Below are 23,862 nucleotides of genomic sequence, written 5' to 3' on the forward strand. Positions count from 1 at the left end.
GCGATGTTTCATAAAATAAACCCATGTATATCGAGAATGATCATCAATAAAAATGACATAATATTTGTGACCACCCTTTGTAGGAAAAGGTGCAGGACCCCATACATCAGAATGAATAAGATCAAAATGTCTAGCAGAATGAGAAATACTAGATGAATATGGTAATTGTATTTGTTTTCCAAGTTTGCAACCCTTACAATGAAAATCAGACTCAATAGTTGTATGACCTAAACAACCTTTATTTATTAATGTGGACAGTCGAGACCCACAAAGATGACCAAGACGATGATGCCACTGGGCGAAGGAAGAACAAACAGAACCCGATGTAGCGGATGACACACGAGCAGAAGCTTCAATGGAAGAAGGGAGACGCAAAGTATCTAGGATGTAAAGGCTAGGAACACCCTTACGGCGATGGCCAGTCCCAATCACTTTCCCGCTTCGACGGTCCTGAATAAAACAAGATGAGTCATCAAATCCAACAAAACAATTTTGGTCGGTAACTTGACCAACCGAAAGAAGATTCATGGATAACTGAGGTACTAAAGAAACATTTTGTACAGAAAAATAAGGATTGCAAAGTGAACCCTGGTGAGTGATATGACAAGATGTACCATCAGCTGTCCGAATAGAAGCTCCATCAGTGACCGGCTTGCAAGCGACCAACTGGGACTGATCAGATGTCACATGAAAAGAAGCCCCTGAATCAAGTACCCAAGACGACGAAGGAGCAGTAACAGGTGAAGCAGCAGCAATAGACACTGAACCTCCAGGAGTGGAACCAGTACCACGACCACGAGCACCACGGGTAGTGCCACGGCCAGCACGACGTGCACGATAGTCAACCAACTTCTCTGGATGAATAGAAAAACAATTCTCTGGAAGATGACCAGTCTTGCCACAATGCTTACAGGGCTCTGAAGAGAAGCTTTTTGGTATACTGATCCTTTGAGAAGCTGCCAACACACTATGAGAGACAAATGCAGAAGAAGACATAGACTTGAGACGTGTTTCTTCTGCAAGTAAATCAGACAATGCCTGTGCCATAGTGAGATCAGAAGAATTGTGAAGTAATCGTGTACGAATAGAATCATATTCAGCCCGAACTCCCATAACAAATCTGTAAGTGAAAAACTTTTCAATAAACTTGTGTGTTGGGCAAGGAACAGTTGTACACTCTGGTATCATGGAAATCAGTGATCCCATCAAACGATCAAAAGCAGAGTAGTACTCATCAATGGACATATCATTCTGCATAATTTCATGAGTTTGCTGCATGAGATTATGTAATAGAGCACCACTATCCTGAACATAGCGCTTCTTCAAGTTGTTCCATATGTCCTTAGCTGTTTTGAACTTAGAAAGACTCATAATCATGGATTGTTTAGTACTATTGACCATGGCAGCCATCACTTTTCCATCATTAATATGCCATTCTGTTATTGCAGCAGCATTACTACCATCATTTTTAAGCACAGGTGCAGATTCATTTAAATGAAAAAGTAAACCATAACCCCTTAATGCAGTCTCTACACAGAAAGCCCACTCTGGATAATTCTGACCATCTAAGGTGATATTAATAATTATTGCATTTATTGAAGACATGTTGAGAAATGCTCGTGATTAATATCAAACAAAAAATGATGCCAAACTCCAATAAAGCTAGAATAAGAAGAACCTGGAAGAACCTCTCCAAAGAAGTAGAATAAGAAGAACCTGGAAGAACCTGGCGACCAGTTCAATCAGTCCCTTTCCGGTCAATTTCTCTATTCAGAAAGGGGCAGCGGCAGTGAAATGAAATTTTAAGCTTCAATCCGATGAAAGCTGGAGGTTCCGGCGCAATCAGAGCTCTGGACAAGCTACTGAGGACACCGGCGCCAGAAGAAACCAGCCCTTGCTTGCTTGTTCCGAAGCAGAAGAAGAAAGTCGGCACCGCTTGGAGCTAGGGTTCCGGCTTCTCCTCTGTTCTTCACGCGCGATGGTTTGGGAAGTGGAGTCGGCACCGCGACTGGAGCAACGCCACACCCGCCGAAAGCAACGAAGCGGAGCAGCTCTTGCTCCGAGCGGCGGCAGACGATGCGTGAGCGTGCTGCGGCGACGGAGACGATGCGTGCTGCAGCGCGGAGACGAGGCGCGCTGCGACGGAGACGAGGCGCGTGGGCGACGGGCTGCAGCGGAGATGAGGCGCGCGTGGGCGACGGGACAGCCGCGGCGCGTGGAGAAAGAAAAAAGAAAAAAAACGAGAAAGGACGGCGGCGGATAAACCTAATCCCCTCGCTCTGATACCATGTGACGAAAATAAATATAGGAAGTATATGAATACAATAGGTATAGACAACTATATATAGATAACAGGGTATATGGGCCTTTATGGGCCTTAACAAGTTTGATATCAAGAGGGATGCTTGACAAGAGAAAAGTGATAGTAGAATCAAGGTTTAAAATATCGAGCCGTGCGTGCCAAGGTTTCGGTCCTAGATTGGAATGATATAGTTTCAATATTGTATCGTGTCGCACCGGCATAATTTTGGTATTTTTAAAATATAAAATATATTAACTAAAAATAAAAATTTTAAACTAAATATTTAAAAATAAAAAAATATTTTTTTAAAAAATAATAAGATAATTTTATAAGACTTTAATTAAGCATATTTAAATTATCCCAATTATAGCTAGGAGCTAATTATTAAAACTTTAGTTTAAAAAAAATAAATTCCACGACCGAGGCACGTGTGGGTTGCGCGACCGAGGCACATGCGAGTCACATGACCAGGGCATGAGCAACCCGCGCGATGCCTCCAGAGGCGTCGCTAGACTCGGATGACGCCTCCGAACAATATCCTGGCCGGAATGCTAGTGTCGATGTCGGTCTGTTGGTGGAACGAAAAATTTCGCCGGTATCAAACGAAGCAGCTCGAAATTTCAATCCTTGGGCAGAATGCACATATTCCTCGGGGCTAATGCGTTGTTATATCACAGAGAATTGCTAAGTAATGTAATGTGAAATAGAGCTAATCATGCAGGAGATTAGGTAATAATCCTTTAACAATATCTATCTTAGTTTGCATATATATACATATTTTTAAAAGAAGAAAATAAATATGAATAAACCTAATTTCTTGTCATAGTTGTCTCAACTCATGTCATTTTACTAGATTAGCACATTAATCTGGCGATGAGTAGACAATTGGCAGTTTTAATGTGACAATTAGGTTTTCATATATACGTTTAAGGTGTACTTATACAGTACCAAATTATGATTATGACATCTTCCAAGGAAAGTAATTCTAGAGATGAATATATTTATAATAGTTATCAACATTAAGCATGTAGGAAAGAACCAAGATGAAGATTTCATTTCTTACAGACGTGAAATTGTAGAGCACAATTGCATTCTTTTCATCACCATTATAAGGAAACAGAAAAAACCAGACTCAATGATTCGCCTAGGTGGAAGTAACAAATTTATAAATGATATATTACTCAAGGAAAAATCACAAACATCCAAAATAATGATGATGAAATACAAGGATCTTTGTAATACATTGACTGCATATCTTTACAAATGTGGCAGTATGTAACAAGCACAAGAGATGGGTATAAGAGAAAAAATGAAATTTACCTTCACATTTACTGGCTTGTGATGAAATGCCATTTCAGACATAAGATCATAAACGATAGGATTTTGCTCAATGCCTTCCATTGACATTCCAACACCAACCTTGAGTCAAGAAATGTGCCAGCAAGTATAGAGAATCATAGTATATCAACTAAAGAAATAAGAAAAAAATGAGATCACCCAGTGCATTAGAAGAATATAGAAAAACAACTAACCATGGTTGAATTTTTGCTTATTCGAGCTTCAATAGGTCCCAGTGCAATGGAATCCAGAATACCATACATCTCAATGTTTCCAGCAAAATTATGTAACATACACCTGCGAAGAAATTGAAAGAAATCCTTGTAGGTTATTTTTTTCAGTATAAAAAGAAGTGTTACAAATTATCTTGCTAAGATTAACAAAATTCAATCAAACAGAGAATGAGAAACTTTCCAGATATAGGGAACGCCATAAAATTGCTCTGAGGTGAACCATATTGGTTTTACTTCAGCAAACAGATCAAGAACTACCATGTGACCAATCGGAACTGAATGAAGAAGAGCCTACACAAAAAAAATAAAATAAAATAATAATAATAATATGAGAGGAAATGCTACAATTTTAAGTATTGGAAAGAAGAGGTAATACTTAGACATAACATCTAGAATATGCAATAGATTTGGATTCCCAATATGCTTTAGAATGTGCATGCTCTTGTAATGTTAGGCAGTAGTATTATGATGACCTGGTGATTCTCACTATTATAATAGTTTTGATACTAATAAATCTGATTCAGAATCTTTGCATAAATGCAGAGAGAAAAAAATGCAATTAAGTTAATGGTTTTTTTATCAACAACAAATATTTTTGTAAATTACCTTGCTTGAGCAGATTAACTAGTTGGTACTTGATGGGACTACAAGTTTTTTTTTTTTTTTTTTTGCCTTTAATTTAAAACATCCTTAAAAATTCTTGAAAATACAGAGGGTAAGAAATAATTCATTCCAACACTGAACCATCAGTACTTAGAATGTATTGACAATTTGACATGATTTTGTATCAAGTAAACTTCAAGATAACATTCACTTGTCCATGTTGAAAATGCTAAACAGGATAACAAGTTCTAGTAGAGAGTAAGATGTTGAAAGAATATTTTGTCAATAAACCTAAATAAGCAGGTACAGGTAAATGTTACCTTCATCTGAGGGGGCTTCCAAAATGGATCATATGAGAATAACCAACCCTGTGAAGTTTCAATAACCAAAAATTTATTTAATATCTATATTTGTTGGGAATATAAAAAGTAAAATTTCCTAATAGTCTATGCATTTGAGGTGTTCTCTCAAAAACCACAAGGTGTAACAACATGACATTCTGTATTTAAATCCTGCAAATGCAAGTACAGAAAAACATACTCCAGTTATGTAAATCAACATGTTGGGATCAGGCTTAGTACAATTCAGATAATGGGTGAGTGGGTGGGGGGCAGAAGTAAGAAAATAGAAAATCTACATTAAACCAATCCTCACAGCTTATGGTTTTTGAATATGAAGAGACATCAAATTTTAACGATATTGGTCCAATTTAAACACATCAAAACATGATGGGGAAACAATAAAAGGAGTATATGAAGAGACGCATTAAAATTTAACAATATCGGTTCAGCTTAGTACACTTCAAAACGTGAGGAACATGAGAAAATAAAAGGTACATCTTGGGCACTGACTTAACAGCATAAGTTTCAGGAATTAATGAACAAACTCAGTTGAAACTTAGATATCTTATTATTCTCTGAAATATGGTTAAATCCATGTATTGGTAGCACCTAGAGAAATAACTAATTCTATTTAAACTTAGACATAAGACTAATATGTGCTCGACACGGTTATATGCAATATTCCTAGTTAACACTTCTGTTAAGGTGAAAAACAGTTTCCTATCATGCCTAACTTAGATATAGTAACAAATCAATTGGCCAATAATAAGCTTGATAAATGTGTTGAAATTTGTTCTTTAGAAGAAAAGTATTGTGTTAATCTTCTGATAATCATATCTGCATTGCGGATGAAGTCCACCTTACTGCATTTATGGAACACTGTATATTATCAGTGTAGATGACTTCTTCATATTATAATGAATATTCATTAGTTCCATACTATAAAAGACGAGATCATCAAGAAAGGATTTTATTAGAAGTTGTATATGCCATTATCCACTAGATTGTGCTATATAATACCTCTTAGTTTTCCACATTAGGAGGTGCTTCCAGCATGCATACAAAAACATGAAGTATTCCACATCAATACTAGACGCACACAATTGATGTCCAAAAAGGCCTCAATATTTAATTCCATGCTTCTTATAAAGTAAATCTTTCCATGGAAATTCTTTAATATTGAAGGATTCTTAATAGTATCTCCCAGTGAAACTTCTTATCAGCATAAATTGACTCACAAAACCAACATATATATCAAACCCATTAACTGTAATAGATGAGAACAACACCAACAAATTCAGAGACTTCATGCAAGGCTGTCATGACACTGACAACGACATCAGATCCTTCACAAGAAGCTTGTGCAAGGTTAGCACCAAGAAGAAGGCGTGAGCTACAAGGCAACTGTGATGAGGTTAGAGTTCAGTATACGGCCATAATGAGGTATTAATGCCTCTCTTTTTTCTTTTCTTTTCTTTTCATTCTCATTTTGGCAGGGAACTGAAACCCTAAGTATCAAAATCTCACAAGGAACATGATTTCAAACCTTGAATCAAACAGCTCAAGCTCCTAGGCCCTGTTTGGTCGGACCATTTTCATCCAATTTTAATCTTATTTTCTTAAAAAAAAAAGCAATCTCTGAAAATGCGTAGGCCATGAATAACAGATGAAGAAGAAATAGCCAAGGTGAATGTCAAACTGTATAAATAATTTGTATATAATCACCTGCATGAGCCATACAGCATTATCATCACCACTTTGCATTCCTTTATATATTGCTGAACCCAATGAAGAAATGTAGTTTGGATCATCCAGAGGAGGAGTATTTTCATCAAATGTATCACTACAGAGACAAGAAAATAAATAAACAAACAATAAATTTTTAGATATTAAATTCATAAAAATTAGATTCACTGTAAATTGATTGTAGATGGCCTTAATGCTCCTGTTTACATGGGTGGATGAATTGGAGGGAAACGGGGAGGGGGCATGGGGAATGCAAAGAGTACATGGGTGATATTTCCTTAACATGTGCAGAATTATTTCTTTCCTTTGCCCTGAACTTCCTATTCATCCATCCACCAAAGTAAATAATGGAACAAAAATAAGACATCAATTTAAAGTACTCAACAATCATTCACTTTCATTTTTTCTTCATATGCATAAGTTGGAACGCCGACCCCACTTAGTGGGATAAGGCTTGGTTGTTGTTGTATGCATAAGTTGGAACGATTTAGGACTCCAATTAAAATAGGTTCACCTATCTTGTAGTAAAATTGATTCTCCATTTGTCCAGGTAACAAGTCCAACTGATTTTGGATAATTCAAGGACTTATATGTGGTCAACAGATTATCATCTTTAGCCAAGTTCAATAATTATGGTAGGGTCCTATAGCACACAGTACTTTGTCAAAGGCTTTGACAAAACTCAATTTGATGGACCTTCAACTCCCAATCACTTAACACTTTCAGTAGTAAATAAATTACCATGCTTAGAAATTTCGTACCATATCGAATGATATAATTGAACGGCAATTAGACTTGTTATGCTATATAAAGTTGAATGTTATGCTATAAAGAGAACACACGGGCAAAAGATGAAAGTCGTAAAGATAATGAAATTAAGGTGGATGTGCAGACATATGAGGATGCACAAGATAAAAAACAGAAATAGTCGAGGTTGCACCTATTGAAGGAAAATTGTGAAAGTTAAGGTGGTATTAGCATGTATTTAGGTATCCAATAAATGTCCAATTAGGCAATATGAGACCATGATAAATACACACATTGAAAGAGAAAAATCAAAGAAGACTTAGTTAATAATAAAATAAGATAAAATTCATTTAAATATATATAAGGATATAGTAGGGATTGAGCCCAATGACATAAGAGAATCTATATTGTCAAACTCACTTATATAGTAGGAATTGAGACCAATGACATAATAGAATCTATAGTCAAACTCACTTAGTGGGATAAGATTTGGCTATTATTGTTGAATCGGGCAGCATGGTTGAAACATATTATTCTAATAAATTATCAAAACTCGAAACTACTCAGCACAGATAATATCTCCTATATTGCTATGTCAATCATGTCGATGTTGATGAATATTATGTTATGTCACAAACTACAACATAAATTAAAGAACTGAGATAATTGACTATTTTAGTTTGTGTTCATATAAGATAATGCTAACACTGTAGAATTCTAGATGAAATATAAAGTCCAAAAATAGTTGTCTATTCTTCTTTTTCTTATTAATCTCTCTCTTCCTTCTACCACCAATTAGCTACTAGCAATACATCAAAATGTCAGCACGATACTAAAAATAGTATCATTTCACTCAAAGACTAATATTCTCATAGAGCTCGAGTTTTTGAATCTTATATGGTTCTTTTATTGGAATATACAAATGTAAGTTGGTTTTATAAGCATTGAATATGGGAATGATTTTTGTATTTAACATGATTTACAAAGGTGGTAAATTGTATCGTGCATAGATCGTAACATGATGATAATGAAAGTAAAATACAAAAGCAAAGTTACATATTAAGTGAATGCTAACATAGTAATGTATAACAAATTGAGAAATAATTAGAGTGAAACATATAGGAGACAAAGATAATATCTCTCCTTTAAAACTCCTCAAACTAAAGGTGTTACAAGTATTTGGTTTGCATTCAACATAACAAAATTGACAAATGAGTGAATTAGAATTTCAAATTTATTGGTTGAAATTAGATTGAATGGCACTCTGACTTGAAAATGATTTGCACAACCTTTGAGACTACAAGATGCTAGTAAGACATCAACTATTTAAAGATTTGAATAACCACATAATGTCAGATCAATTGATCCACTTGGCTTACAGCTGATTTATGCATTGGTCACAAGATGACGGAATGACTATAATGCCAATGGCAGAGTTCAATTTTATCCTAATGCCAAATATAAATGCTTTCCAATCTATCCGCTTGCACATTCCATAGGAATAGAGATGATTATTTGACCATGTAGCAGATAACAATAGGAAATTAGTCTCGTAACCAATAAAATTGAGTAAGATCTCCAAAATTAATAATGGATGTTTGTTGGAAATGGACAATTTATATTGTGAGCATAGATTAAAATTTCAAGTCGTTTCGCCCGATACAAACGAAACATCTCATTCCGTTAGTATACTGTCACCGACACAAGCAGTTCCGGAAGGCAAACGTCGTCTAGAGGCGTCGTCGGTTCCGACGATGCCTCCGGAGGCATTGCAGAGGACTAGTGGCGAGTCCGAAGGAGTCACCTCGGCCCGGCGATGCCTTCGGAAGCATCGCTCGAGCGGCACGTGCCCGCAGTCTGAGGAACAGGGCAGTGGAATAGGGTAGAATTTTAATAAACTTTGATTTTTAATAAATAACTTAGGATTTTAATAAATAATTTAGATTAATAATTTTAATCAACTCCTAGCTATAATTCGTATAATTTAAATACGCTTAATTAAAACCTAATAAAATTATTTTATTAATTTAATATATATATATATATAATTATTTTTTATATTTTTATTTTTAATTATTTAGATTAAATTTTTTATTTTTAGTTTATATTTAAAAAATACGAAACCATATCAGCACGACATGATATAGTACCGAAATTATATCGTTCTGGGATTGAAACCTCGGCACAGTTCGAGATTTTAAGTCATGATTGTGAGTAGATTCTTATAAATCAATTTCTTGAAAGAATGAGAAAATAATGTCCAAAATTAAACTACCAAGGTATGGAGGAAATTGTGTTGTTGATTTGGTTTGAGTAGATTTACGTCAGACTAAGGTGCAAAATCAAGTACAAGATTGGAAACAGTCAATAAATGCATGAGTGCAAACATAAACTTAGTATGCAAGAGTGCTATTGAGTACATGGCAGTGCAAGATCACATGGGAAAAACATTTGAAGTAAGAGGTTGCACAAAACCATGGCACTATCCATAAAGGTTCACATGAAAGCCACATAAGCTATATATATATATAGCAACCATGAGATGTTATTCCATATAAACTCTTGAGTTAAGAAACACTAATTCCATGAAACTTCTCGAATTAAGAATCACCCTTTCTAAGTAACCTCTTAATCCACTAAACTCTGATAAAAGGTACCCTCTTCTCCCATTCCAAATTACTCTAAACTCAACAAACATTTTCTCATTCACTTATCTCTTTGATTCTCTCTTCTTAAGAAAGCATTAGTCCCACGGTTTAAAATTTTCATATAGTGCTAGGCAAAACGATCAAAATGTATCGTTTATTGAAACTCAATACTACTCGACACATACAATCGTAGTTTAAAATCTCAAACCGTATCGGAGTTTCGGTGTATGATCGAAACGATACAATTTTGGTACTGTATCGTATCGTGCCGATATGGTATCGATATTTTTTAAATATAAAATATATTAATTAAAATTACAATATTTAACATAAACATTTACAAAATTTTAAAAAAAGAAAAAAAATGGAATTAATAAATAAATAAATAAATAAAATTTTATTATATATTTTTTAAATTAAAATAAATAAAATATATAGTTAATAAGATAATTTTATTAGGGTTTAATTAAGCCTATTTATTATCCCTAACATGGCTAGGAGTTAATTTAGTTACTAACATAAGTTTTAATTTAAAAAATCTAGCCCCTGCATCTAGCGACGTCCTACACCACTGGGTCGCGCGACCCCTCTGTCGCTGTCGACGGAGTCCTGCGATCCCTCCGTCACGGCCGACGGGATCGCGCAATCACTCTGCCATGGTTGACAGGGTCACGCCATAGTTTGTAGGATAGCGGATCGCGATCCTCTGCATGATGGATTTGGGATCAGAATCGGAATCAAATCGTATAATCGTACGATCCTACCAAAAAATTCAATATTTGATAGGATGATCAATGAAGACTAAATCAATTTGAAATTTGATTAAAATTACCTTTAGAATAAATTAAATCAAAATAATAATAATAATTCATATAGATGCACATTGTAAAGAAAAAAGGAATACAATATAGGAGACTATGTCCTTATTTGCATCCATCCTATGCAATTTCCTTAAAATTCCTAGAAAAAATTTATGCCCAATATGCTAACTCTTTCAATATAGAAAATCTAATATCTTATCAAGGGACATCCAAGCCTCCTCTTTGTATATTGATTTTATTAATCCAATCGACCTCTAGTCAAGAATGACCATTTTCAAATTGGATTTTGATTTATGGTCAATATATTTGATGGCAAAGATAGATGTTAAGTAGGTCAAAGTTAATCGAGAAAAGTCCAAGTGGATCAAAATTCATTAGACACTTAGCAGTTGAAGTCCAACTGATGTTTGCAATGTGGAAGCTCCTAACAGTCATGGAGGATCAGTCGTTAGGCATGTGAAAGAAATTCTACCAAATGTCGAGCAGGCAGCTCATAAAGGATTATATGTTTCGCAAAGGATGAAGTGTTAGCATGTCAAGGGTGGTTGGATACTAGGCAAGATTAGAAGTCCTAGAGGAGTGTATTCTAGGTAGTGGAAGTCTTGGTAAGTCAAGAGTGGCCTAAGGTTGGGCAAGGGGAAGTCCTACTAGGCCAACGATAGCTATATACTAAGCAATAGATGAAGTCCTGAAGACATAGTCTCTATGCGAAGAAAGTCCTAATAGGTTGAGGTTAACTTGATATTAAGCAAGGATGAAGTCCTGATAAGGCAAGGTTGACCTATATTAGGTATACGAGAATGTCTAGGAGACATAGAGTTTCTTGGCATGAGGAAGTTCTAGCTTTTGATGGGCTAAAAACACATAGAAAATTGTTCAGTCGACTGGCAAAGCCGACTCAGTGAATAATATTTGCAACCGAGGTTTAAAATTTTAAGTCATGTCAAAGGTTCAGTTTATGACCGTAATGATACAGTTTTAGTACCGTATTGTATCATGTCAATACAATTTCAATACTTTTTAAATATAAATATTTTTAAAAAAATATTTTTATCAATATCGGATTGTTATAGATGTTTATTATTGAATTATATTTAAAATGTTGAATGTTGAGTTAAGTTTTGATATTATCTCGTGAAATATTTGATGCTTATTAAGTAAAATCAATTAGGATTAGCTAAAGTCGATGATAGGATCACATAGGTGAAACTAGATTTAATTTAGATTTATTTTGTTTAGTTCAAAATTAAACCAAATTTATATATACTAATTTAATTCATAATAGTTTATTTTATTTTATTTTATTATTATCTTTAAAATAATCTCTCCTCTATCTTAAAGAGGTTTTTTTCTTTATTACCTAATGGACAGATGAAGGGAAAAAAATAATTTCCCTTTAACATTTTTTTCTGTTTATCTCGTGGGCGAATTAAAGAGGAAAAAAAATTAATCATCCTTAAAGAGGTTTTTTCGAATGAAGGAGGAAAAAATAACAATAAAAAAGGAAAAGAATAATAGATAAAGAAGGGAAAAAAATCACTATTCTGCATGATTGCAACCACACAATAAATGGGCACAATATGGAGGCACATGATAATTTACCTCATTTGAATAAGCCTTGTGTTTGTGTAAGGTTAGAATGAAACTTTTCAACCGACTTGCCCAATATATGATTTTATGATAAAAAATCATAAGGCATTAAATGAAATATAGTAAATTGATAACAACTTAATATGAGCAAGTTTATATTCATCCAATTAGAAAAATTACATAAATAGACAAGATTAAATGTGTTTCTTAAGCTTGGGAACATGACGAACAAGTATGATGACCCGTGAGTTGAGCTAATTAATGTTTCACGAGCAAATTCAATAAGTTTATGGACAAAGTTATTTGACTCATTTGTTATCTTGCTTCTTTAATTTTTATTCAAATTTAAAAGAATATATATATTTATGATCCTATTTGTCAATTATTTTTTATTTTTAAAATTTAAGGTTCTTAACTATCTATAATATGTGAAAACTGAGTGAAAAATTAAAAAGTTTCATTTACTGGATCATGTTTTAACTACACTATTAGCATAATCTTATTGATAGTTAAGCTCGGAAAAACTTGAGTTGATACGAATTTTAGTAAACAAACTAATACAAAATATTGAGTAGCTAACATTAAGCTTATTTATTTTTAATAAACAAAAACCTAGAGCTTATCTCTATTTCATTATTTCATTTACAGACCTAAAAAAACATAATAAGTAATCTAATATGTACATCATTCAGGTAAATGCTGCATTATGAACTACTGTGTACCATAAATGTAACTAAATATACGATGATAAACAAAATAAAATTCCTAAATTCTACAACGAATACAACAACATCATTTTACTCTTTCTTAGGTAGACGTGTAGAATAGTATATTCAGTTTTTTTTCTTAGGCATGTTTCTGATAGTACCAATTCCTATGTTAGCTTCTCATGGATTTGATTAGTTTGTAATTAGCAAAGCTCTTAGCTATGAAATGATAAATAGACAGATTTCACCAAAAAGAGAAAAAAAGAAATGTACCAATTGTATATGTGACTAGTTCTTCCATATTCTGCAGAAAAATAGAAAAATACTTCGAATTTCAGAAAAATATTTAAAAAATTGGTAAATGGTCTACAGAAAATCACAGGCAAAATGCAAGGAAACAATATATTATCATGTTAATTTCTGCAAAGGCGCATAAGTTCACATAACAAAATAAGTGATACAATAGACACTAGCGAGGTAAATTACAAGTGATCATTCCCTGGATAGTCCCCTCTACCTTCGTGTATACAACCATTATTCTTATTTTACATTTACAAACCTAAGTTTTTTTGTATAATTATAGTTAAATCATGTTCAATTAACGATTAGTTCCTCACTCCCCCTCAAGCTATCTCAAAAATATAGTAAAACCTAACCTCAACGGGTATGGTGCAGTGGTAAATCACTCATTGAAACAAATAAGAGAATCAGAGTTTGAATCACAATAGAGGTGAATATTCTAGAAGTCGGCCTTTGAGTGTACACAAGCTATGCTCCGGATTACCCAATAGGCAAACCAAGCAAGAAGGTCATCTACCTCAAAATTAGTCAGGCGAAGCCCAGACATCTAAATTATATATATATATATATATATATATATATATAATAACCATAATTTGTAACAAATACATTTATTTAAAAGCAAATCTATTTAATTAAAACTAATAAAGAAGGTATCTCCTTGAAGTACACTTTTTTCCCAAACAAAGTGGCAATTAACCCAAATATATTTTATGCTATCATGAAAGACAGATTTGAAGCAGTGCATGGTATCTTAATTGTCACAATATGGCTTCAACGGCTCAACAATAGCATTAGTGAACTCAATCATTACCTGTCTAAGACAAATAAGCTCACATAGCTAGAGTCATAGTGGTCTACCTCTGTGCTTGACCTAAGAACGATTTTGTTCCTTTTCTCTTCTAAGATATCAGGTTGTCTCAAAGAACAATGCAATATTCTGATATGAATGCATATCTATGGGACCCTACCTGATCTGTGTCATATATTCAATAATCTACGGATGACAATGATCATCCAAGAGCATTGTTAAAGATCATAAAATGTTTACAGTTACTTCCCAATGATCATGGGCCAAGCCTAAAACATTGACTAATTGCACTACAGTAAATGAGATATCAAGCTTACTAATTAGTCTTATACACTTTCCTTGGTCAGATAAAACCGTCTTAGCATCAGTCTTCAGTCTGACATTGATGATATCAACTAGCTTTGCTCCTAACATGCTAGTCTCCTGGAGCATGTTAAGTACATATTTGTTGAAAGATATAAATCTCTCACTGGTCAAACTGTAAGATACCGGAAACTAGGGGCTTATTCGTAAATAGCCTTAACTTTAATTTTGGAGGTTAATTAAATAAATCTGATGTTAATGGGGCTTGATCAATAAAAACCTAATGTCTTTAGGGTTAATAAAGATGGCTATTGGATGAGGTTTCTTGGATTAATGGCTTAATGGTTTAAACTCAAACCCATTAGGAACTGTTAAGAAAAGCTTATAAGAACCATTAAGGAGGCAACAGCGCCGAAGGGTCTTCTCCTCATTGCGATTTTTTCTCCTTGCCTCGTCCCTGTTAGTGTCGTCTCCACCACAACCGGGTGAAAGGAAGGCCGACGTTGGAGCTGGGGAGGCTAAGGGAACGACGACGGCCAGAGGGGAAACGAGTAGGGACTGGATCTCGCCGGAAAGGAGTCTGGTTCGTGAGGCAAAGGCGGCTTGCGGCGGCGGCAAACCGAGGAAGAGGAAGCCTATAGGTAAGATTTTGAGTTAGGTTTCCGGTTTGTGTTTGGTTGGAGTTTAGATCTAGGGTTCATGAGCTTGTATTTCAACTGTGTTGAGTTCCTATAGCTGAGGTGAACGGATTTGCTCGGCTTGAGGTTGCGGTAGGAAAGGAAAAAGAAGGGAGAGTGAGTTTCGATCTGGAATTAGAGGATTTAGGGCTTGATTGGGCTTCAATCTGAGGTAAGTCCTTGCTGGTTAAATTCAATCCGGAATTGATTGGAAATTGGGTGTTGTAGATTACTGGTTGATTGCCTTAATTGTGTTTTGGCAGCAAGGGAAACTTGAATTCGGTAGTGAGGTGAAGAGGAAAAGCCGAAGGTTAACCTTGGGAATCCGAGGTAAGCTCCCTTGTTAGATCTATGTTGTTTGGCAATGAATTTTTTTAGAGATATTTGGAGATTTAGGGGTGTTCTGCGTTGGGAAGTTTTGACCACGGCTACTGTAGGATTGGGTTTATATTGGTTGATCTAATGGGGTGTTAAATACGAATTGATTTGGGTAAAATGTTGGATTAGGATTTATTATGTTGTAAATGAAATAGAATGATGTATAATTGTGGTAGTAAATGTTGTATTGTCATTTATTGCAGGACCTTGATTTTATTGGTCTTATTACACGGAGTTGGTTATTTTCTGGGGCTCTGTTGCCTACGAACATCTGATCAAGTGGGCACCCTGTACTTGGTCAATATAGGTCTAGTTTACAGTGCATGACTTGTTGCTATTGTTCTATCTATGCTATTGCTATTCTTGCTACTTGATGTAGTTGTCTAGTCGATATTGATGTTGATCATTACTTGATACTTGTTGTTTGACCTTATGATGATCTATCATTGTTATCATGTTGATACTCATTCTATTTGTATCATTCACCCTGCTGATACTCGTAGGATTCGTTACTTGATACATATGATCTCTGCTTGATCTATCTACTGTAGAACAGTTTAACTGTGTATTGTTGACCTATGTTGACTCTTGTTGATACCTATTGAATATGCTAATTAACTGTAGTTATTACATGTTGGGATGATCATCATACATCCATACTAGTTGCAGTTGTTGATAACAGCATTGTTGGCTGTTCTTGTTGGCTCTTGCCAGGCACCGTGTTGTGGTGAGATACAGGGGTGAGAGCATATGTTGCACTATTGTTGGGTGCAACCAGGACTGACTATATTGCCCTCCTGCCACACTGCTCGCTCCCCACTAGATTAGTGGTGGTTTGTTGTTGGAGCCTGTGCGGTATGTCTTGTCTGACCCCTCAGTTCATTGTGCTCTGGGAGAGTGGCTGGGGAATGTAGAGAGCGGACAGAGACTTGCATTTGTTTGCTATGTTTGCTGCGTGTTTTTACATGCATTCGTTGGTAGGATTATTATATAGTTTAATTTACTCATATGTTTACGACTGTTGCATTTATTTATTATGATTGTTGCACTAGTATGACATTACATACATGATTACATGTACCTGTTACTTATACCTATTGCACAGTATCATTCTTTCTTGGTTGTCTCAGTTGACACCAGGGTTTAAAATCTCGTGCCGAGCCGGTCGAAACGGGCGAAATTTTTTGTTCCGCCCGCCGACCGGCACCGGCACGGCCCGGCACCCGCCATCCCAGCTGCCAGAGTCGCGCGACTCCGGCGGCCTCGCCGGAGGGGTCGCGCGACACCTCCGGCGCGGCGGCGGGGTCGCGATCTCGCGATCTCGCCCGCGCGTGCCGATATCGGGGAAAAATTGGGGCCGGCGACGCCGCCGGAGGCTCCGCCCGGGGCCGGCGACGCCGCCGGAGCCCCGCGACACGCCGCGTAGCCGCCCGCGCGTCGCGATCTTTTTCCCGCGCGTCGCGATCTTTTTTTTTTTTTTTACTTAGGTATTAATTGGATTTTGATAATCAATTCCTAGCTATAGTTCAAAATTATAATGTGGGGTAATTTAAATAGACTTTATTAAATCCTATAAAATTATCAAAAAATTTATTTTTTATTTTTAAATATTTATATTAAATTTTTAATTTTAATTAATATATTTTATATTTTAAAAATACCGAAACTATACCGGCACGGTACGATACGGTACCGAAACTGTATCGTTCCGGTCTGGGACCGAAACTCCGGCACGGCTCGATATTTTAAACCTTGGTTGACACACCATGTTCGGTTACCATGATTCATGTTATCTGTTGTTGGGAAACACTAGGAAACCCGTTCCGGTGAATTCTTGCAGAACAAAAATTTTTCCAGAAACGGATTTAAGTTGCCCTCATAGTTAATCAAACCAAGGTTTGATCAACGCATTTAGATCATTGGGCTCTTGTGTTTGGTTTACAGGATCCAAGATAAAAGGGAACAATTTATTTAAAGCGGAAACAATAAACTTTGCACCTTTTCTTCGGGATGTCTAGAAGGAGTAGATGACCCCTTGATCTTCTGCTGTATGTCCTCTCCTCTTCTCGAACGTTGTGTGGACAACGATCCTTCGAGATATCTCCACCAAAACTCTTCTCCGATGGCAATCAAGAAAGGAATAAGAACTCTCCTTTCTTTCTTCTTGTTCTTCTTCTTCTTCTTCTTCTTGGCCGCCGGTTCTTAAGAAAGGAGAAGCTAGGAACACCGGCCACAAAAGAAGCAAAGGAGAGGCAAGGAATTGCCGCCCCTTAGAGAGAAAGAAGAAGAGAGGGGCGCCGGCCCTAGAGAGGAAGAGGGAGGGGTGGGCGGCGGAAAAAGAAAGGAGAGGAATGTCTTTCTATTGCCGCCGGCCCTAAGGGAGGAGCAACACCAAAATTGTGTTCTCTTTTGCCTCCTCTAAACCTCCTTTTATATAGCCAAGCCATCATGGAAATTTAAGAAAGATTCTAATAAATTTTCTTATCAAGATTTAGTTAGAAAAGTTCTAATAGAATCTTTAAGAAGAATTTATTAGAAACAATCTAATAAACTTATCTTATCTAGATTTATTTTAGAAATAAATCTCTTATAAGATTTTATTAGAAAGAATCTAACAATCTTATCTTATCTAGATTTATTTAGAAATAAATCTTTTTATAAGATTTTATTAGAAAGAAATCTAATAAAATCCAATGGATAAGATTAGTTATCTTTTTAATAAATTTCCATTATATTAATTTTGTTCTTATCTTTAACAAAATCTTTTTAATTATATCTCGCTAATATTTAGCGAGATTCCATAATTAATATTTTGTTAATTTAACAAAATTAATTCACAAAATTTTATAATAAAATTTTGTACGAGAAGAGACGAAATTTCTTAGCGGAAATTCTTATAAAAAATTTCTTTCTTATCCGAATTTTTCCCGGAAAAAATTCTAAATAAAATTCCAGAAATTTTCTTTTATAAATAGAATTTCCTATCCGAAATTTCTCACAGAATTCTTTTCAGAATTCTTTCAGAATTCATCCGGAGGTCTTCCAAGGTCTTCTGAGGTCTTCAAGAATTCTTCCGAAGGTCTCCAAGAGGTCTTCAAGAATTCTTCCGAAGGTCTCCATGAATTCTTCCTGAGGTGGATTCGAGGATTTCCAGAGGCTACAGTAGGGACCTCGAGGAGGAATTGGTTTTGGTCTCCCGATGGGCTTAAGCTTCCCATGTTCCTCCTGAACACACAGCTTAAGTCCATCAATAATAACTCATTCCACTAAAGAGTTATTATTGCACTACCGCACCAATCCCATATTATATTATGGGCTCCTTCTTACTATAAGTACATTAATCTCCCTGTGTTTAAGATATCGTATGTCCGTCAATTAAATGAGTTACTGACAACTCGAATTTAATCAACTTCTAATCCAAGAGTAGTACCACTCAACCTTTGTTATCATGCGGAACTAAGTCCACCTGCAGGGTTTACATGATAATCCTTTATGAGCTCCTCAAGGGGACATCATCAGCCTAGATTATAGGACACAGTTTCCTTCTATAATCAACAACACACCATGTACATAATACTACTTCCCAACTCATCGGGCCTTTTGATCTATCGCTCTAAATCTCACCCGTTGATGAATCAAAGAAGTATATACTAAGTACATGTGTTTGTTATTATATTGGGATTAAGAGCATGTACATCGATAGTAACAGAGGTTTAGTTCGATTATATAGTCAGTATAAATCGAACAATCCTCAGGTGGTCCTGCTCAATACACACTAAGTGTACTAGTGTAATTCTATAGTCAAGACAGACTAAGACCAAATTACACTACAACCAGTCCAATGGTTTGTCCAATCCATCTTGGTTGTGAACACTGTTTATAATCTATAAGGAACTGATAACATGGTCTTCTGTGTGTGACTCCGCACACCATGTTTATCTACAATATAGATTAAGTGGACACTTGCATAAAAACTAAATGCAAACATTGACCAAAAGTAATTCTCATTTCAGAATGTTTATTTACATTGATAGCTAGGATTCTTGTATACATCCCAACATGCTAACCAAAAATTGTTAATGTTAAGCTATGTTCTAACCCCAAGTCCATCAAGCATTTTATATCTTCGCTTTGATTGATATCATTAGTATGAGCCAAAAAGTACCACCCAGGACGCTCGGATCTAAACCCGACCTGACCTAGGTTTAAAATCTCATACCGTACCAAATAGCATCAGCGAAATATTTCATTCCGCCCGTCGACTAGTACGACACAGAGATCAACACACCCTGCAAAGGCATTGCACTACCTCCGCAACCGCCTCGGAGGGGTCGCGAGACCCAACGGTTGTGCTTAAGGGGCCGCACGACTGGCTAGGTTGTGCCAAACGTATGTGGTTAATTTTAAATTAAACCTTAGTTTAATAGTTTCAATTAACACTCAACCAACTAAATAGTAGAAAAAGAAAAAGATAATCTAAATAGACTTAATTAAACCCTAATAGAACTCTCATTAATTTAATATATATATATATATATTATTTTAATTTTAAAAATATATAACAAAATTTATTTATTTATTTATTATATCAGAGATTTCATATATTTTTTAAATTTTTTAAATTTTTAATTCTTAAATTTTTAAATTTTTTTATTTTTATTAATATATTTTATATTTAAAAAAATACCGAAACCATATTTACATGGTATGATACGGTACCGAACCCATATCATTTTGGTCATAGATTGAAACTTCGATACAGCTCAAAATTTTACATCGTGACCTAGTCAACTAGCCAATTATCCATTTATTCGATTTGACGGACCTGAAAGACAGGTCAATTAAGGTTCCAACCCAAAATTAACTGTGACAAGTAGTTTGAACTGTCGATTTAAACCGCTAGTTCATGTGGTATTTTTTATAAAAAAATTACCGTTAGAACCGAAGGTTTTTGACCACTAGATGTTTTTTTTCGGAATGGTCCAATTTTTTCAATCTTTTCGATCAATGAAGAGAGAGCCTCTCATTCAATAAATTCATAATATCTTAATGGTGTGATTCAATACAAATAAACTTATTTGCCTTGAATTTTCCAACATGGGACTATGCCATAGAGCCAATTTTCCAACCTATTTGTTTGAATTTTCCATTGTGGGACTATTCCACCTTTAACTCATTCAATTTATTCTATCCCGTTTATCCCTCTTAGCTTATTCTATTCTTTTTATCCATCCACCATCTAACTCATTGAGTTTATAGAGATCATTTAACTTGTATGATATCCTCAACAATAATTTGCTAAAGGATGTAATTTGTTCAACAATAAAAATATATATATGTTGAAGACTATCATCGAACATACAAAATTGATCAAAAATATAACTTGTGTGTGTGTGTGTGAGTGATCATACTAAAATGTGTGTGTGTGTGATCATACTAAAATGTGTGTGTGTGTGATCATACTAAAATATAACAACGTTAATGTTAGATTAAAAAACCATTGATATCAAGTGCAAGGTCAAGTGGTCTATGAACATTATATTATCATACAAAGAGTGAAGATATAGTGACATTCAAGTGAAGGGTGTAACGACATAGAGGATAGCAATTTAAGGTAGATAGAAAAACCTAAGGAGAGAGATAGGAATGTTTTGCTTGAGCAGATAGATAGAGAGAACATAATAAAGAATAAATTCCTTCTCTCCTTTTATAGAAAAAAACAAAAATAAACTTATATAAAAAATAAAAAGTATAGACTCCCTAATGTTGACAAAAGCAATTTTGCGAAGAACGAACTAAGACTTAAACTAAATGTGCCATCCCACGCAAGTCGCACTTGCACATGAGTCACTTAGTTTTAAGTGCAAATCAAATCCTAAATATGCACCCTTACGAAGGCACACACAAGAGAAAGCCTCTCATCTATTAATATTCATAATATTTTGATTCAATATAAACCTACCTATTTGCTTTAAATTTTCCAATGTTCCTCTATTCCACCTTTCCAATAGAGCCAATTTTTTATTTATAAACCAATCCATTTGCCTTAAATTTCCAATGTAGGACCGTTCCACATTTTCATTGGAGCCAATATTTTTATAAAAAATTAAAATAAAAATAATAACCATGAACTAGCAATGGGCCATGACACGAATCGTAATTGACAATTCCGAATCATGAATTGTAATAGATTTTAAAAATTAAGGTTAAGGGTCAATATTTTTCGAATAGTCAAACTAATGGTTTCAAACAATTGACCTATTAATTCATAATTGTGGTTAGGTCTCGTTCTAGAAAACCACTTGTACCACCCCTAAGTCTGCATGTTTACTTGACACAACATTGGGTGTGCATTGTGTTCAGGTCCCAATGGCCAAAAATGGGTTGATCTAGGTTTATATGGGGTTGATTTATTTTTCACCAACTAATGAAATGGTGGCAAAGCCACATAATATAGATCAATGATGAAGAAACAAATTTTTTATTTTAAGGAGTGTAGGATTGGTGTAGTCGATTACCAGACTGGCAAGCGTAGGGCCTCATGCCAGTATCAATCGGTGAGTGGAACGAATTATTTCGTCTGTGCCGCCCAGAATGACACAAGATTTTAAACCATGATTTAAAGTGCGATAAGAAAAATAACTAAATCGCAATAGTATAATTTAATTGTAATGTCAAAATTCATTATATTCCAACTATACGATTAAAGTAAATTACAACAAGAATAACTAGCAACTCAAAGATTAATTAAATGTGATAAGAGTGTAAGTAATGAAAAGAAGTAAATAAGCGATTGAAATAAACAACAAGCGTAAAAAGAAGAACAATGATAACATAAAGGATTTAACATGGTTCGAAGAGCTCTGGTACTCCATGTCTCATGTTGTATCGTTGTAGGAGCCAATTTATTTTTTTTTAAAAAGCAAGAAGCAAAGTGTTGTACTCAGATCAAGTACAAAGGCAAAGTAGACTACTATATGTTGGTGCAGTCTTGCCCCAAGTATCATTGGATTTTAATGTTTGGCTAAATGAGTTTAAGTTAGGCAATGTTGGTGATCTAACATGTGTGAATTAAGTATACAGGAAAGTCCAGGTTTGAAGACTTGGCAAATGGTGAAGTCCCGGAGGCGCGGCCTCTTGGCAAATGGTGGTCCCGGAGGTGCGGCCTCTTGGCAAAAGGAAGACTTAGCATAACGAAGCTGAGGGAAACATCTCAAGCAAGTGCAAGGATGGGTACAAGACTTGTGGAAGATTTTTGAATGCACAAGTCAAGGCTAAGGGATGAAGAAGGAAACTGAAAGGTGATTTTCAACTTCACCAGTCGACTGGGACCGACATCAGTCGACTGGTGTCCTAATCCAAAACACACAGAAAGTTTGGTCGAGTGAAAGACACTGACCAGTCGACTAGGTGAATCCCAGTCGACTAATATTTGAACGTTGGGCTGACAGCTGGAGAATTAAACGCAATCTACAAGAGTTGTTGAAGCCCACCAGTCGACTGATCCCTGAGGCAGTTGACTGGCATTGAGAAAAATATAAAAAGACAGATTAAAGATTGGAGACGCAAGTGTTTGCACTTTTTCATTCTTGCACAATCTTCAAGCCCTATTATTCACAAAATCTTCCTCTAAACCTTCACTATATATTTGTAAGAGGAAGAGATCAACTGTAAAAGTTTCTCCACCTTCAAAGTTGCTTTGAGAAGGAGAAGTTTCATAGTGGAACGTTCGCATGGTGTATGTGGTTCCTTGGATTAGTCACCTTGTAGAAGTGAATACTAAGTAAATCGAAAGGGTTAGCATTGTTTGAATTTAATTTTGTTTTTATCTTGTGCTTCTGCTAACAATTTTGTAGGCAAGAGCAAAAATTGTTATTCACACCCCTCTAGCAAATGCAACGGTCCCAACACTATACACCTAGCTACCTGTGAGCTTATTTGGATTAAGCACCAAGTTAGAATATGCTTTTAAAGAACTAATAAAGTAGCTTCTAATCCAGTGTTCTACGAGAGAAAAACAAATAGAGACTGATTGTCATTTTATTAAAGAGATAGTGCAATCTCCAAGTAGAGTGTTACATCGATTATCAATTTCCTTGAGGTCCTAAAATTCTAAAATTGAATATATTTGTAGTAAATTAGGTTTTCATTACATCTTTGTATTGACTTGTTGGGGGGGGGGGGGGGGGGGGTAGAAACTTATTTGTGTAAATAGTATACATTACTAGGATTTAAATGTAACATTACTTTAACAAATAATACATAAACAGGAAGAAGGGTAGGAGGGACTACCTATGTACTTATGGTATCTAACCTA

At 35.3% G+C, this 23,862-nt stretch overlaps 1 protein-coding gene across 1 annotated transcript in view; it reads right to left on the minus strand.

Moving 5' to 3' along the window:
• The window catches only part of LOC141838843 (alpha-N-acetylglucosaminidase-like), a 100,600-nt gene that overhangs the window by 22,977 nt on the left and 53,761 nt on the right, over positions 1–23,862 (minus strand). The window contains exons 9-14 of the mRNA XM_074726436.1: positions 13,350–13,380; positions 6,543–6,660; positions 4,797–4,844; positions 4,054–4,164; positions 3,835–3,936; positions 3,623–3,721 (exon numbers count right to left, since the gene is read on the minus strand). Coding sequence (XP_074582537.1) covers positions 3,623–3,721; positions 3,835–3,936; positions 4,054–4,164; positions 4,797–4,844; positions 6,543–6,660; positions 13,350–13,380 — 509 coding nt within the window. The remainder of the gene's footprint in view (positions 1–3,622; positions 3,722–3,834; positions 3,937–4,053; positions 4,165–4,796; positions 4,845–6,542; positions 6,661–13,349; positions 13,381–23,862) is intronic.

The sequence above is a fragment of the Curcuma longa genome, chromosome 11 (genome assembly GCF_044706935.1).
Source record: "Curcuma longa cultivar G26 ecotype Majalengka, Jawa Barat chromosome 11, ITB_CL_G26_1.1, whole genome shotgun sequence".
Lineage (NCBI taxonomy): Eukaryota > Viridiplantae > Streptophyta > Magnoliopsida > Zingiberales > Zingiberaceae > Curcuma > Curcuma longa.